We start from the raw sequence: 15,068 nt of genomic DNA, 5'->3' as shown, positions 1-15,068 counted from the left end.
AAGTGTATGCACTTTAAACATCACCACAAAGTAAAGTGCTCGATTTGTGTTAATATTGTGGTAACACTCTACAATAAATGCTTTCATTTAATTAATTTTCAGATACCTTTACTTACTAAAATAACGTGATTTACATACTCTTTGTTTACAGTCATCGTAACCTAGTGGTCCGATTCTAGGTCAGTCAAGTACCAATGCAAATGTATGTTTGTATAAGAACATTCTAACTATATTCTGGGTCCCAATGACTGATTAAAGGTGAAACAAAAATTTTTGAGGAATCCTGGACTATAAAGTCTTGCTTTAAGTAACACTGAATCCTTGTCCGTGTGAGAGTCCGGAGACCGGTCCACCAGTGGGACGATAAAAATGACTGCTGATGATGATGCAGATAAACAATTCGGAATAACTAATCAATATTCAATGCCGCTTGCTAAAAATACCGATCACTGAGTTCAATGACTACTAGAAAGTGTTCTTACACATATTGCGTGCGCATCGGCGTTACCGTAACTTTTACAAAAAAAAAAAAGAAATTGTCGTGCGTGGACTCCATTGTTGATTATGTACTTTATATAACACGTGGATGTCAATTTAATGAATACCAAGAAATCCGGTTACATTCCTCTGTGAAGGAACATCCTGGTTTGTTCGACAGTTATCATACAAGGAAAGTTTATTTCCCTTGTCGGTATTCCACACGATTTCTTAAAAATATAGATGTTATACATATCATTATAATTTTGTTGATATCTATTATCTGTTCTTAGAAAAGTGAGATTGTTATTCGAGCATCATATTTTTATTTCTATCAGTAACTATTAGTCTCGTCTTTCATAGAAAATTACCCCACGTGAAGACACGTGTAACGCAAAGATAGTTTCGCAAAAAAAGACAAATGTCTAAATGATTCTTGTGAAGAATCCTCATAGAGATAGTGATGTCTTTTCAAATAATTATCATCTTTGTCGATAAAAACTTCGCAGCTTTGAAAAGGTACAGTCAGTAATCTCTTTTTTCGTGCTGCTTTTGAAAAATAAACACAATTGCATAAACCTTTATACATATTGTCATGGGAATCGAAAACACGGTCAAAGTCGAGATAAAATATTTTACGTGTGGCATATCAAGATTCATCGACCATTATGGAGATTTATCATATTTATTCTTGTAGTGAAGAAACTATACGGGGATTCGGAAACAGCGCATAACTTTACCCAACAAAAATGAAATGTCAAAAGGTACCTATAGTTGCAACATTTGATTTGAATTTCGATAGTAAATGCAATAATCAATAAACCACATAAACGAATAGAAAGTCTTTGATAAAGGACCATAAAAAAAAGTTGGCTAAGAAACATGACACCTAAAAGGTAAATAGATTGATAAATACTTAATTTGGAAATGTATTGCATCTGACATGTATACTTATTGACCACATAGAGAACCAGAGCGTGACCGCAAATATACATTTTGCAAAAAAAAAAGAAAACAACTTAAATGGTCAAAGATGTCACAGTTTTTTTACGTAATATTTTTTTACAATGCACTGGTAAAAATGCATGGGTTACATGCATTTTAAAAATCAGTACTTTCGAAAAAATCCTCATATTCGGCCTCAACTTCAATACCTTTTGTATTTTATAGATTTTATGAATATAGGTCAGTAGGTACATTACGCCTGAACTGCAAGCTATCAACTTAATTAAAGTTAGTGAACATTTCCCCTTTTTTATAAAATGAGGCGTTTTAATTGTTCTTAGAAGTCATAATATTACCTTTGCCGTTTCAAAAAGCGACTGTTATGACGCCAAAGGTTATGCCAAAGGGAAAAACATCGACGCTCATGCACTCTTAACACATACAAATCTACATTCGTACATATCAATACATATATCAAAGTCATATCAAATTATTTTATTCTAGTTAACATCTCCAACTACAGGTCTTTTCACAGAATCCAGATAAACAATTTAGGTCAGCACTCTTGGACAATACTTAGCCACGAGGTTTGCATCATATAGTTAATACATCCACGGAGGTCAGAATGATTTGATGCCACCTACTATTATTTCTCAATTTCTATTGTTCTTAGTAATTTTACAGCGTCAACACTATAGGACCATCTTTTAGGAGATTACAGTTTGTTCGGGCTCATAAATCAGTATGAAAATGAATGTTAGTCCACACATACAACGTTCGTGTATCAGACCAAGTAAAAACTTTGATTGAATTCACGTTTTTCTAACTGCTGGACCAACCGTTGGCCGACTGTTAAGACTGCAATGTGAGGGAACCTTTTAGTAAGACTAAAGTTAATGAAACATTGTTTAGTTCAAAATCTTGTTCAACAACACATCCGCGTTCTATATATCAACATATCCCTAGGGAATCGAAAATGAGTGCTCACTGAACAGACAAACATTTAAATAATTATTTTGTTGGCTCACTGACTTAAGGTTACAAATAACGGTTACACTTCAAACCATTTAGAAGGTTCTTGTTATTGCGGTTAATTTGATGTATCTAAACCTCGTTTACGAAAATAGTGGTGATGTCATTAGAAATAAACATGTATATGAGAAATCGTTAATTATAACGTATTGAATAATAGCCTAAAACATTGTAGCACGCGCGGCCTCAACTTCTGACCTTAGGGTCAAATCTCCGGTAAGCGAGATTCCAAATTCCAACCCATTTCATATACATAAGTACCTACCAAACAATGACAGGCTTAGGAATGGCATTACTGACAGCTAATTAATTATTGCAATGTTGATTAAATTGCCACACAGTGGATCATATATGAATGGACCCTTGCTCTAATTATATTATATTTTTCCGCTTATAGTTCCGCTAAGAGCACGCCTTTCTGATGTAATTCATTACAAAATACAATCGCAGTAGCCATTGAGTGTGGTGACTGTACAAATTCTCATTACCGTCTCGATATTGTCTAGTAGTAATAACTGTATGTTATGTAAGTTACGCTGCCTTCAAGTGTAGTAAAATTGACCCACTTTGGAACACGTTTGTGTTACTGACGCGGAAACGGCAATCCCGGTGCGCGGTGTATCTTATCGAGTGGCTACATTTAATGCTCGCGAGTGTAAAAAGTGAACGTGAATGGAGTTTTAATTCTATAGGTAGAATTATTGGCTTAGCGATTCTATTGTTGTTTTGGACAATAAAAAAATATTTTTTGATGGAAAAATGTTTTGCACATAGGTACATTAAAAAAAAACAATATTCGTATTAAATAAGTCATAGATTTGACCATCTTCTTAGTACAACTGTTCGAGAATATTCCTCTACATTACACTGGTTCTATCTGCCTTAGGTAATGAAAAATGATTTAGCTAGCTGCAGGCATGTAAATACTGGCAGCAGTTACGTAGTTTGGCTAGAACTTCCGTCATAGTTACATAGGCGCGGCTATTAACTCAAATAGTGCGTATTCTCTTGTTCACACTATCTTCCCAGTGAATAAATTAATTGAAAATACACAGTACTCAAAAATAAAACTGCTTATTGCTAAACAAAAGGCGGTCACGTTCTCTTATGTAATATCTAATTTAGTTTTACAAACACTGCCCCTAAATCTTTGTAAGCCACAGAACTATCAGAACTAGTAGATATCATAAAACTTTTTAAGAAACTTTGCCCTCTATAACTTTCGAACAAAACTCAACTTTCCTGCCTTCCGAGTTTTGGTTCTGTCGAACCGAGCAAATCAATGACGGTTTCAAAACCAAACAAAAACATTTTTATCTAATTACGTACTTACGTCACTACCTATTAACAAAATTAAATTTCTGCTGAAAATTTCAAAATTTTCAGTTAAAATCAAATACATATTTCATACTAAAAGCTTTCATGTACTTAATGTGATTGGACACAGCGGGATGCAATCATTTTGTCGCAACTTGAGAAAGGTCCAATTCAATTCAATTCAATCATATTATTGTCCAACAAAATATCACACAGGAGTTTTAAAAGATTATATTTTATCACGTAAACTGTGAAAACCACAATTGGTAACTTAACAATAGGTACGAGTATATTCCAGAAGTGAAAATTCAATTAAATTAAAATCAATTCTAATGAATTCCAGGAACTCGTCAGCGTGTGTTAAAATATCACGAATCAATTGATAAACAAGAGTTTGTAAATCATTTTTTGAACAAAATTTTAAACAAATTGTGTGTTTGTGTGGTAAGGATTTCTGAATAAATTGTTAGTTTACTATTGTAGTCATCAATAATGTATCACCAGATAAAGTGTATTTTTTATATGTATTTCAGTTTTGGGTATGAATTTTTTGTTCGTTGTTGTTTGCAGGTTGTTTGCGGATATTTTATTTTATTTTTTCCAGCTGTTATTTTACACATTTCATCAACACCTCGACTGTTATTGTGATAAAGTAAAAACGGTAAGAGTGTGTTTTAAAACTTGTATTTTCTTCTTCTAGGAACGTTATGAATATCATTTTTAAGCGTATTGATAAAGATAAAGATACTTGTGAATGGTAAGTATATTTATTTTGCCGAAGTGGCGACGATATCTCACGTTCATATCATGATTGTAGGGACTCTAACTTAAATGCGACAAGCAAAAAACTTTACTACACAGTAAATCATAAAGTGTTCGAATACAGCATGAGTTACAAAGTTTAATGTAAAAAATAGCACCTATAAATCAACTTGAGTTGAACTGCCGCACCTATTTTTGAAATCATTCAACACGCACTGCATTGACGTGCTAATCACATGCCTATCGTACTGTAGCTGCACATAACAACTTCGCCAGTGTTGCGGCCAATCAGAGCATAGCGTTTGAAGTGTGCGTGAATGTCATGACGACACACAGATGAGTAGAAAACACGTGTCCTTAATTTCATTACTGTGTCAACGGATTTTGACACTAATCTTTCGCTTTGGCGTGAAGAAAGTAGTTTCTAAACCTTTTATTGGCTATTCTGTGGGTTTCTAGGATATGTCGATGTGATTGTTATGCGAGGCAAAAGCTTGCATTGCATGGTTGAATACAAAGTTATTGATACTAGTTCATCTGATTGAACTCTCTATATTTATCGACGAGTGAGTTATTGGCTGGTATAAGCAATTTCAAGTAAGGTTCGTACTTACGTGTTCAGTTTGAGAGGGTAGTTCAGCCTGAAGAAGGTTTGTCCATGCACGGCCATACTGAAGTAACTGGCCTCCTCAGTATTCGATATCCATGCCGAAATCTCTTTCGGGCTATCTCCAACTGGAATAAAAATCGTCGATGGTTGAATAGTTTCAATGAGATCATGTCGTTAGATGGAACTGATTGAAAGTTGTCATCAAAGGTTTTTCGCAATTCTATATAGGTCAGCCTATCTATTAGGCTTCTATGACATTTGAGTTTTAAGTTCTTATTAGTTACAACTATTTCAAGACTTGATTTAATTGTAACTGTATGATTTCAGTTATATTTCGACGGTTCTTTTTTCCTGCTTTTTTATTTTCACTTTTAAGAGGCTATATTTATTAAAGCACTTAACCCGTTGAAGCTTTTACAAATGAATTCTTTTTCGTTTCATTGGGTCTTAGGTATCGGAAAAGATTGTCGTTGAAACATTGGCTGGCAACAAAATTAAATGACGAATCAAAGATATCTAATTAGTTCCCATGAATATCGATATAAATTAGCTGAAAGCTGAAGCTTTAACTTGTAGACAGACCAATTATACCAAATAAAGACCTCAAAGTGTCGAATTTATCTTCACTCTAATTGGCTCCGGTTTTCCGTTCAAGCCTTTCAAAGTCGCCTAGTTTATTGAAAATATACTAATTGAGGAAATAAATTGATGATAAATTGAGGAAGCTCTTGTAAAAGGGCGATGCGACAGATTAGGTACAGAAATCAAACTATTCGAACCTGTCAATTTTTATCGACTTTCAACTTTATGTCCAAAGTATAAGGTTCAATGTTAAATGGGGTTTTATAGATTTTAATAGCTGATGTGCACTTCTTAACCAAATCTGAAGAAATTTCACCACTGGCGTAATTACACTTTTGAAAATATTTTATAAGACGTTTTTGTTGCTATGGTACTGAACGCTAGAAATATTAATATGAAAGATAACCTGGATTGTAGATGAAAAACTACTATACAAAATAAATAGAGTGGCACGTTTAGTTTTTAAACATAGATGAAGGAAGTTTAATAATAATATTTTAACGACGAAAGTTTGTTATATTTTGAACAACGAGCTAGCTAGTGAGCTGACACTGCTGTAATTTAAATAGACCCCTATTTCAGGCTGGCCTTTGACATGTTTCATAACTCGCTATTTTTATATTATTTCACGTCCCTTGTTCTTGTATGTAGCTCGTTTAATTTCTAGGTAAACAAACATATAAAATAAAATCTTTATGAATAAAGGTAGAATCCACTGATAACTTAAAGTAATTAATTAAAATGACTTCCATAAAGATTGATGTTTCAAACCTTGTTATTTACCTTGACCGACATACAATGTTATGTTATTTGACATAGAGAATCTTATTAATGTCTATTAAATACAAGTTTAATCATTGATTAAAAATATCGATATCCTACACAATCTACAAATAAAATTCTAGCGTCTATTTGTAACACTGAAATAATTACTGATTACTGCATATCTTAGAGGTGCCTATATTTTTTATCCGGGTGCGAAAATAGTTCACTTTAAAAGCTGGTGAAACCATGGAGAAAAGCTTTTAGCAAAAGTACTTTGTATACTTGTAATAACTGTGGCTGTTTAATTAACTGTCGAGGCTCCTGTTCCATTAACTCTTTCAATTCAATTACGTACTCGAAAACAGTTCGGATACTTATTTTTACAAAATGGCGTGAGTGCCTACTAAGTGTATTCTAGCTAATGAGTGGGCTACATCAAAATGGTACAATATGTTCACGAAATAGTGCGACCGATCAAACAATATTAATTTATCAAATTACTTAATCACGGTGTAAAATAAGCCAATGCGAACTTTTGGCTTTGTAAAAACCGCACGGGTCGATTATTCACAAGCTCTGTTTATGTTTAGGAAGTCTATAATTATTCATTTTCACTTATCGTTTACTTCCGATGTCGACTTGTTATTGAAAGGAAAACCTAGGCTTTCAACTGTTTAATTTATACAATTATTTTGTGATAACTTAGTGAGTTTCGAAACAAAAAAATACAAAATCGAATCTGAACCACGGCTTTTCACTAAGATTGCTTTATATTTAAGTAATAGTTGATTGATAACTTAAAAGCGGTTGAAAAGAAAACGAGTTTCTAATATTGGAAATATGTGGAAATATTTTATTAGGTAGCATGTCCAAGTGACCTATTGCTGGTCAAAGTATTGTGCAAGCCATATATTAATAGGAATTTAGAAAAGTAAGAAAAAGTGTCTTAGTAGCCCAATTAGATTCGAGTATGCATATTTAACGAATGTGATGACATACTGGAGGGGTAATAACTAATTTTTCGCTAAGACAAAAAGTTTGGTAGGACGTATAATTTATAACGGGAACAATTTTTTTGAACTGTTATTAAAGTATTTGAGATGTTTTTATGATAAGTTGAAAAACATATTAAGCAGTTATTTAATTTTAATGAAACTGCTGTCTCTTTAAATCAGTGCCAGAAAAAGCTCTTACATGTTAATTTTTCTGACAAGCATAAAATACAAGTCGGCTGACAATAATAACGCAATCTAAATTACTGTATGCTCATTATAGTAATTTATTTTTAAATAGAACACAAGACAATTAAATTGTTGCTCAATCGTAATTGCGATATGTGCAAGATCCACGAATACAGTCGGTCATGGAAAATTCGCGAACGAATACTTTTGCTTGTCGCCTTATTTATATAAGTTTTACGCTTCATCGGAGTATAACAACAGAAACTGTATCGGTTCACGTGTCAAGCTTATTCACGATAAAGTTTTTCCAGGAAAAAAACGTTTATTTTTCGCAGTTTGGGTCACCATAAGGGTTCTTCAGGGACGTATTCAATATCAATTTTTTTAATGTAGAATCGGTTCAATATTGAAAGTTCTACAGTAATTTTTGGACCACTATTCGCTGTTAGTTCAATAAATGTTTACCTATATTTCTGTAAGGCTTTAAAATGTTTGTGTGTCCATTTCTAAATTGATAGGTACGCTCGTGTGCTTCACATTTTACATTTCAATTTGAAAACCAAATGCTGGGAAACGTTCAATGCAGCTGTTAAATAAAATTGACAGCAAATCGCTTTTACCAAATTAATAACGGTACCGGGAAAATAAACATAGGTAGTACGAGCAATATTATAGAAATTGAAATTGAATATCATTTGTTCAATTAATATTAAATTCAGCATCTGCCTAAAATGGCCTTGTCCCAATTATGTTTATGTTGGTATTGGCGAACTAAAGGCTGGTTCTCTCAGACTTTCTGACTTCCCGTAACGTCTACCAAAGAGGTTCAAATGACATTTAGGACCCGCTAACTTTACGTGCCTTCCATTATGAATTCGCTATGACAAGATGGTACAGCATACACGGACCAACTACCACATTACCATCTTGAGCGATCGACCCGTGCGTCACTTACTTAGTCACAAGTTACATGACGTAGATGAATTGACTCAATTCAGTAACAATCAAATTGAGACTTAGTTGTAATTATTTGTAATTAAAGCATTACTTACCAGAATAAGAGAATAGAGGATGATCACTGGAATGGTTATGGAACTTGGTCCACATGCAAAGCGTGAACTCCTTCAGATCTATCATTTCTGTCTCATACTCTATGTACTGGTAGAACAATTCTTGATTCATAGAAACCTTGTGGATACTGCAGGTGTCTGTCATCTGGCTAGGAGGATTGAACAGGCTCACTTTGCTGCCAGAACCGTATTGCGATGAGGCTGGCCTTCGGTTCACTATCTTCAACTGTGGGCTGGAAAAATAAACGTACATTATAAACTAAGTTCATGATGCCCCTTTCGAATGATCAGTTTCTATAATTATCAACAGTTGTGACTGTCAAATGCAAAGCCAAGAATGTGTAGTTTTTCTTTTTGTGAAAATTTAATCTTAAATGTTAACGTAAAGTTATTCAAAATCATACTAGGTTACCTTAAAACTGAAGATCTTTCAGAGGTGTGGTAGGTTGAGTACATCACAGTAGAATCCGGGAGGATTGGATGCCAATCACTTTCTCCGGCTAACGCAGCCCCAAACAGGGCAATCACCATGAACAGTCGCATTTTCTGTAACAATACAATACATTGTTTTTATTCTAATATCAATAACATCATAATATAGTAGAAATAGGACCAGATAAATTATATTATCAAATTAACATTCGCACAATTTTGATATTCTGAAATAATAATTCTCAATGAACATGGCAGTAAAAAAATCGCTTTGCAATCGAAATAGCACCGAGCACAAACAAATGAATCGATATTTGTCAAATTATAACTGGCATAAAATACAATCCGCCTCTGTACGAATACATAAGTAAATACTTTTAGCCAATACTTTTTTCTCAGAACCGGAATAGTAGATATTACGAAACAGAAAGTATTTTAGGCTCTTTCCGCCAATTATGATATCCGACATAGATAGAAATGGAAGGAAAAGTTGCAACCCGTGCTGTTTCCGTGATCACCTCTCGGTCCTGTCTGACGACTTAATAATATAAAACAGTGGACTGGCTAATAGTAGCTAGTCCACTATCATGTCGTACAGTGGGAATTAAGTACCTAAATGGCGCATCCACATACAAACTACCCCTTATTTCGACTTATTTTCTTATAGATGGACATACTTACTAGCACAGATAGTGGAAACCTAAATATTATGAAGATACGTTTGATCTGCATAGGTAGGTCATCATTAATATAACGGTAATAAACAGTTACAGTAACTAGTTCATTGTATTATTTTTGGCTTTTAGAAACCACAATATTTTATCAATAGTTTCCAAGAAGCGATCGAACTTTCAAATAGTCACGTTTATAGACTTCTTAATTAAGTACCCTTCTATAGAAGGCTAACCCACTAACAAATCTAATTTGACAGGCACTCCTTAGAATAAATTAAACAAAGGCTGCTCCTATTGAATAACTTGTTTCACAGAGTTAGTTAAAAATAAATACAATAGTTAAAAAGTTGGTAAACACGAAATATTGGTTATGTCATTGTTACGTGTTAGTTTGTATGTCGTTATGTTAACAGTCTGTCAAACAGACACGCGAGTATATTAACTCTATTCAAGAATATTTATTGCAGACGTAAATGTCTATCGTTCAACTTCAATGAATGATCACAGTTTTAAACCCGTGATCCGCTAAACTGTGATGTTTTAATATTTGCGCTCGCAATCACGATTTCTGTGTGTGACCGGATCAAAATTTTTGTCTTATTCACCCAAGCTCAGTCACCACCAAGCAAGTTTCTTATTTAACTGTCAAAGTAAACAGCTATCCAATGTATCGAATATCTTCTATCGCGCTCACGCCATAAAATAGGCTGGTATGTTATGAATAAAGCAATATGTGAATAGAGGTCAAAAAGGATTACCACGCAAATACTAGCACAAAAAGCTTCCGGGAAAACAAACGCCGGTGATTTTATTGGTATAAATTCCAGTGTTTGCTATGCCATGGCAGATATTTTTGATCACCGCAAGCAAAACAATGGACGAATAACTTGTAAACTTATACAGGAAAAACATTCATAATTTGATTTTCAGCTCTAGCTAAACATATTATAATTTGTAAAATGACGAAATAATCATCCATTTTTTCGAATTCGTGCGATGTTGACACACCATCTCATCCATGCATTGCAATGAAGGCTTCATTTGTATAAAAAATAAACTATGAGCACAGTAACTTCCAGTGTAGAATTTTTAATGGCGGCTACAAAGCATTTTAATAAGTTCTATATTCGTTAGTGCCGAGTTAATAGGATCACCAATCATGGTGCCTTTTATCCCTGCAGTGCATTAATATTCCATGCAGCGAAGAGTTTCATGTAATACTGAAATATCATTACAACGTACGATGCCCCAATTTCATGGTAGCTGCCAACATGCAAATCCCATGCAAGCTGGTTTCCTAGTTAAGTGCTTCTGCTATTGTAATTTAATGTACTCCCAATTCTGTTAACAGTATTATAAATTCTATATTTCCAAATAAAAGAAGATTGATATACTTATAACAAATCGAGACTAACATTTGAACTCACCATTGATTTTGAACTTATCTAGGTAAAGTTAGGTGTTAGAAACTAAAATATGAGCTTCGAAACTGTGAAAATGTTTGCTTTAGTTTATTACAAAGATGCATTGGATACATAGTAATATTACGGAACGGACTTTTAAGGTCTAAGCATACTTACACAAACTCTGTTCTAACACCGCACCCACCCAAACAACAACTAGCTGCTACCAGTGTGTAAATAAGTCCATAAGTCTATCAGTTTGCAAGGCATGGTAAGCGAAGCATTAACTTCTGATATTTATTAATTACCCATAATATGGTATATGTAAAATATATCTTTTTAGTAATACTTAAATAAATTATATCTATATTTTGTTTGAACGTGTAAGGTCAGCGTTATGCAAGTGAGCTTAGACCTTTAGGCCATCCGTAGAGAGTCAAACTTTTCCACAGGATATTCTGATGAAATTCCAAAGTTGGATGAACAAAACACTGATGGATCGTGCCTGATTTTGAGCGGAACACTCTTTGTGTATAGCATTCTTTAAAGTTTTACGACCGGCCAGACCGTAGATTTTCGGATATCTGTGACATCGTAATATTAGCTCTTACATGTCTATAAGGGTCAAATTGTTTTGGCATTCAATGATGCTACCTTAAAATGTTGAACATGTTGGTGATATTATGTAAAATAAGTGACCATTGTTTGCACCAAATGCACTAAAAACGACGCGCTCTAATTGCTGGAAATATTATGTAACAGAAGATATACGAGCACTTATTCGGTATATCTAGCTGGCCTTTTGATTTATAGCCTCGAAGACTTTGATGAATGACTTCTAGAACTAAAGTTAAGAGTTGTATCAATATTGGTTAGAAAGATTCTTAGATATCCTGTGTTATATCTTGAACTATTGGAAAGCTCACCTCATGTATTGAATTTATATTATAGTTGGGTTAAGTTTCTTGTAGTAAGAAATCTATAGAAATATGGATTCGGTTCTGGAAACTCTTGAACAGAACTCTTGAAACTCAGATATAAAGTTACACCATTACTAACTTATAAGAATTCATAATGATGGAATATAGCGCACTTTTAAAAGTAAACAACTTTACTTACTTAGTTTGTAGTTTTTAATCTTAAGTTTTGTTACGTACCTCTCTAACTTACAAGTTTTGTGAAGAAAATATAAACTGATATCTGATTTTATATCAAAGGAAAATTCTGAATGAATTTTCTAGAATTTCCACGACGTTACTAGCCATTTTCTCAATTAACTAATAAGGTACGAGAATATTACCTCAATGACCCGCACATTTTATATTAAAAGGTCGTTGAAAATTAATTATTGGACGCTGCAGTAAGTTAATAAGAAGCCCAGGCTGTTAATAATTGATCGTACGTTGCCGACAAAAAAATGTGAGCAAAAAAACCTCAGAGCGTGTCTGATCCAGACAGGTTTTTCATTTTGGCGGTACCGTTCAGTCTTTCTACTTCATTTTTCAATTTCCTATCTCCCGGCAATTCGTTTTCTTGTTTCGCATAAGAAGAAATAACTAGTTACCTATCATAAAGTTCGTAATGTTGCACACTCGAGTAGATATGAGGAACAGCTTTCACGAACAAGGAAGCCTTAGAATTTTTTATTTTATCGAGTCTATGTTTATTAATAAAGTGATCTAAACAAATTCGTGTTGCACCTTGAAAAGAAAGTATTCACTTGAAGCCGAAATATAGTTCAATGTTTACAGTTGATTCGACCGAATTCATATTTTAAGATTTTTTGGATATGCTTAAATGAAAGTCTGCATATGTGCACTCATAATGAAACACTTGAAAATAATTTAAAATAATTGACGTCATCATGTTCCAGAACTGTCACATTAAATGGCAATGATGAAATGCTAATTGAACGCGGTCGTTTAAAGTGTTGAAAGTGCCTGAATTCACTGTCGTAAAACCGCGTATCTTGAGCATGTAATAAAATTACGTCGGAACAAAACCGGTAGTACAAAGAGATAGCATCAATCAACACGCTATTCTGATTGATAGTTTGTTGGAGAAATAAGGAAATTTCATTGAAACCCATTGGTATTTGTCCGGAAGAGAAATAACGAGCACTTGTACGAGTATAATCTGTGAAATTATGCATCTGATTTGAATCGCCTGTTTAACGGTTATGGTGGAAAGCCTTTTGTGTTTGCAATATTTGACCTTTCAATCCTGTTCCTTGGAGTCCCAAAGAATGAACTCTGCCGAATGACACATACGACATCATCGAAATAACGCGAAATAAAGACTGTTCCTCTTAATAATATTGTATTCCGATTCAACAAACACACGTATACAAACAATTACTAATTTAATTCGAATAAATTTGATTACAGTATTTGGTATAATTGGTCGGATTGATTAATCGTGTCACCTGTAAATGTTTTTCCAAGGTACAATTTTTCTAAAGATCGATATAGGACATATAACTTGCCTCCATTAAATGCAATAAAGGATGTTACAAATAAGACTGCAGCAGTATAATAATTAACAGTTATGCTAACAATGGTTGCATCGCAAACAAACAATTTTAATGATCGAAATAAAAAATTGAGCTATGTCAGGTAGAATTTAAAATTACCGTACAATTTGCATTATTTATAGCAACTAAAGTAAAACATTTATGCACATAATATTCAATGCATAATCATTCAAAGTTTACTGAAAAACCACGGATTAGTAATGCTGAAATCTTATTAACGAATCAATTATGACGACTATAGTAACTTGAGACTAAGTAACTTTATGGTAATTATTTTAAAAAACCAGTCGAAAACATTTAAGTAATACTATTACTTAATTCAGTTTCCCCGCTTCATTTAGTAACTTGCGTCTCTAATGCTAAACTTAATAGCGTTAAATTCTTACTTATATAGAACATTTTCAGCTTAGATTACATTGATAATTTATCTAACTGTGTAAGACTTGCAAAATCATAAGTATCCTGTTTGCTTAACTGTTGCTTAGTCTCCACGTATGACTTTACTCCAAATTCTATGGTTCTCAATCTTTTTATTATTGGAACCTTCTTCGAACTTTCACTTCGTATCTTAATTATGTTACTAACCTCCCCACTCAGAGACATTTAATGATTACTTAAGTCACACCTTAGTGACGGAATGTCATACAAATCCTTCACTAAGGAATGGCTTAAGTAACCATTAAATGTCTCTGAGTGGGGAGGTTAGACATTTGCACTTGTGGTCACCGTTTAAGAAAGAAGATCTATTTGTACACATATTTTAATTTTACCAATAAAATTTATAATAATCAAAATTATTAAATGTATCCTATCGTTTATATAATTTTCGTGCAAAGAAGTACTACAACAAATCACCCTGTAGAACACATCTGTTCTTATTGTACAAAGAAACTGGTGTGATATTTAAAAACCACAGTGATGAATGATTGATGAGTGTCATTTGTCTGGCCTCTCACTCACTAAACAGGGCAAATCACTTAACGCTTCGTAGAACGCTATCGCTTCCAATATCCCATATGGTCTAGTCTCCATGTTTAGAACCACAGACCAATGATTGCCACAGAAACGACACTAGTCACGCGGTAATTACCGCGACGGTGGTAACAGTAATACGAATATAATTTTACATATTTGTCCAATGTATTTCTGTTTATGTAATATGAGATTATCTCTTAAACGTATTTGCGCGAATAATTTAAATGTTTTTGTTCGTATTAATTTCGTTATTTCAATTAATTGCTGTATCATTACAGTTTCGTCGTAATAATTTCTGTAATTAATATAG

General features: G+C 33.5%; 2 protein-coding genes across 16 annotated transcripts in view; one reads left to right on the top strand and one right to left on the bottom strand.

The window, feature by feature from the left end:
• The window catches only part of LOC124644801 (coiled-coil domain-containing protein AGAP005037), a 300,925-nt gene that overhangs the window by 242,391 nt on the left and 43,466 nt on the right, over positions 1 to 15,068 (top strand). The gene's annotated exons all lie outside the window — the stretch shown is intronic.
• The window catches only part of LOC124644804, a 29,730-nt gene that overhangs the window by 5,425 nt on the left and 9,237 nt on the right, over positions 1 to 15,068 (bottom strand). The window contains exons 2-4 of the mRNA XM_047184389.1: positions 9,154 to 9,287; positions 8,724 to 8,974; positions 5,148 to 5,268 (exon numbers count right to left, since the gene is read on the bottom strand). Coding sequence (XP_047040345.1) covers positions 5,148 to 5,268; positions 8,724 to 8,974; positions 9,154 to 9,284 — 503 coding nt within the window. The 5' untranslated portion in view covers positions 9,285 to 9,287. The remainder of the gene's footprint in view (positions 1 to 5,147; positions 5,269 to 8,723; positions 8,975 to 9,153; positions 9,288 to 15,068) is intronic.

Source organism: Helicoverpa zea, chromosome 31 (assembly GCF_022581195.2).
Source record: "Helicoverpa zea isolate HzStark_Cry1AcR chromosome 31, ilHelZeax1.1, whole genome shotgun sequence".
Classification (NCBI taxonomy): Eukaryota; Metazoa; Arthropoda; class Insecta; order Lepidoptera; family Noctuidae; genus Helicoverpa; species Helicoverpa zea.
The sequence above is the reverse complement of the archived record's forward strand: the minus strand, read 5'-3'. Positions and strand labels throughout refer to the sequence as shown.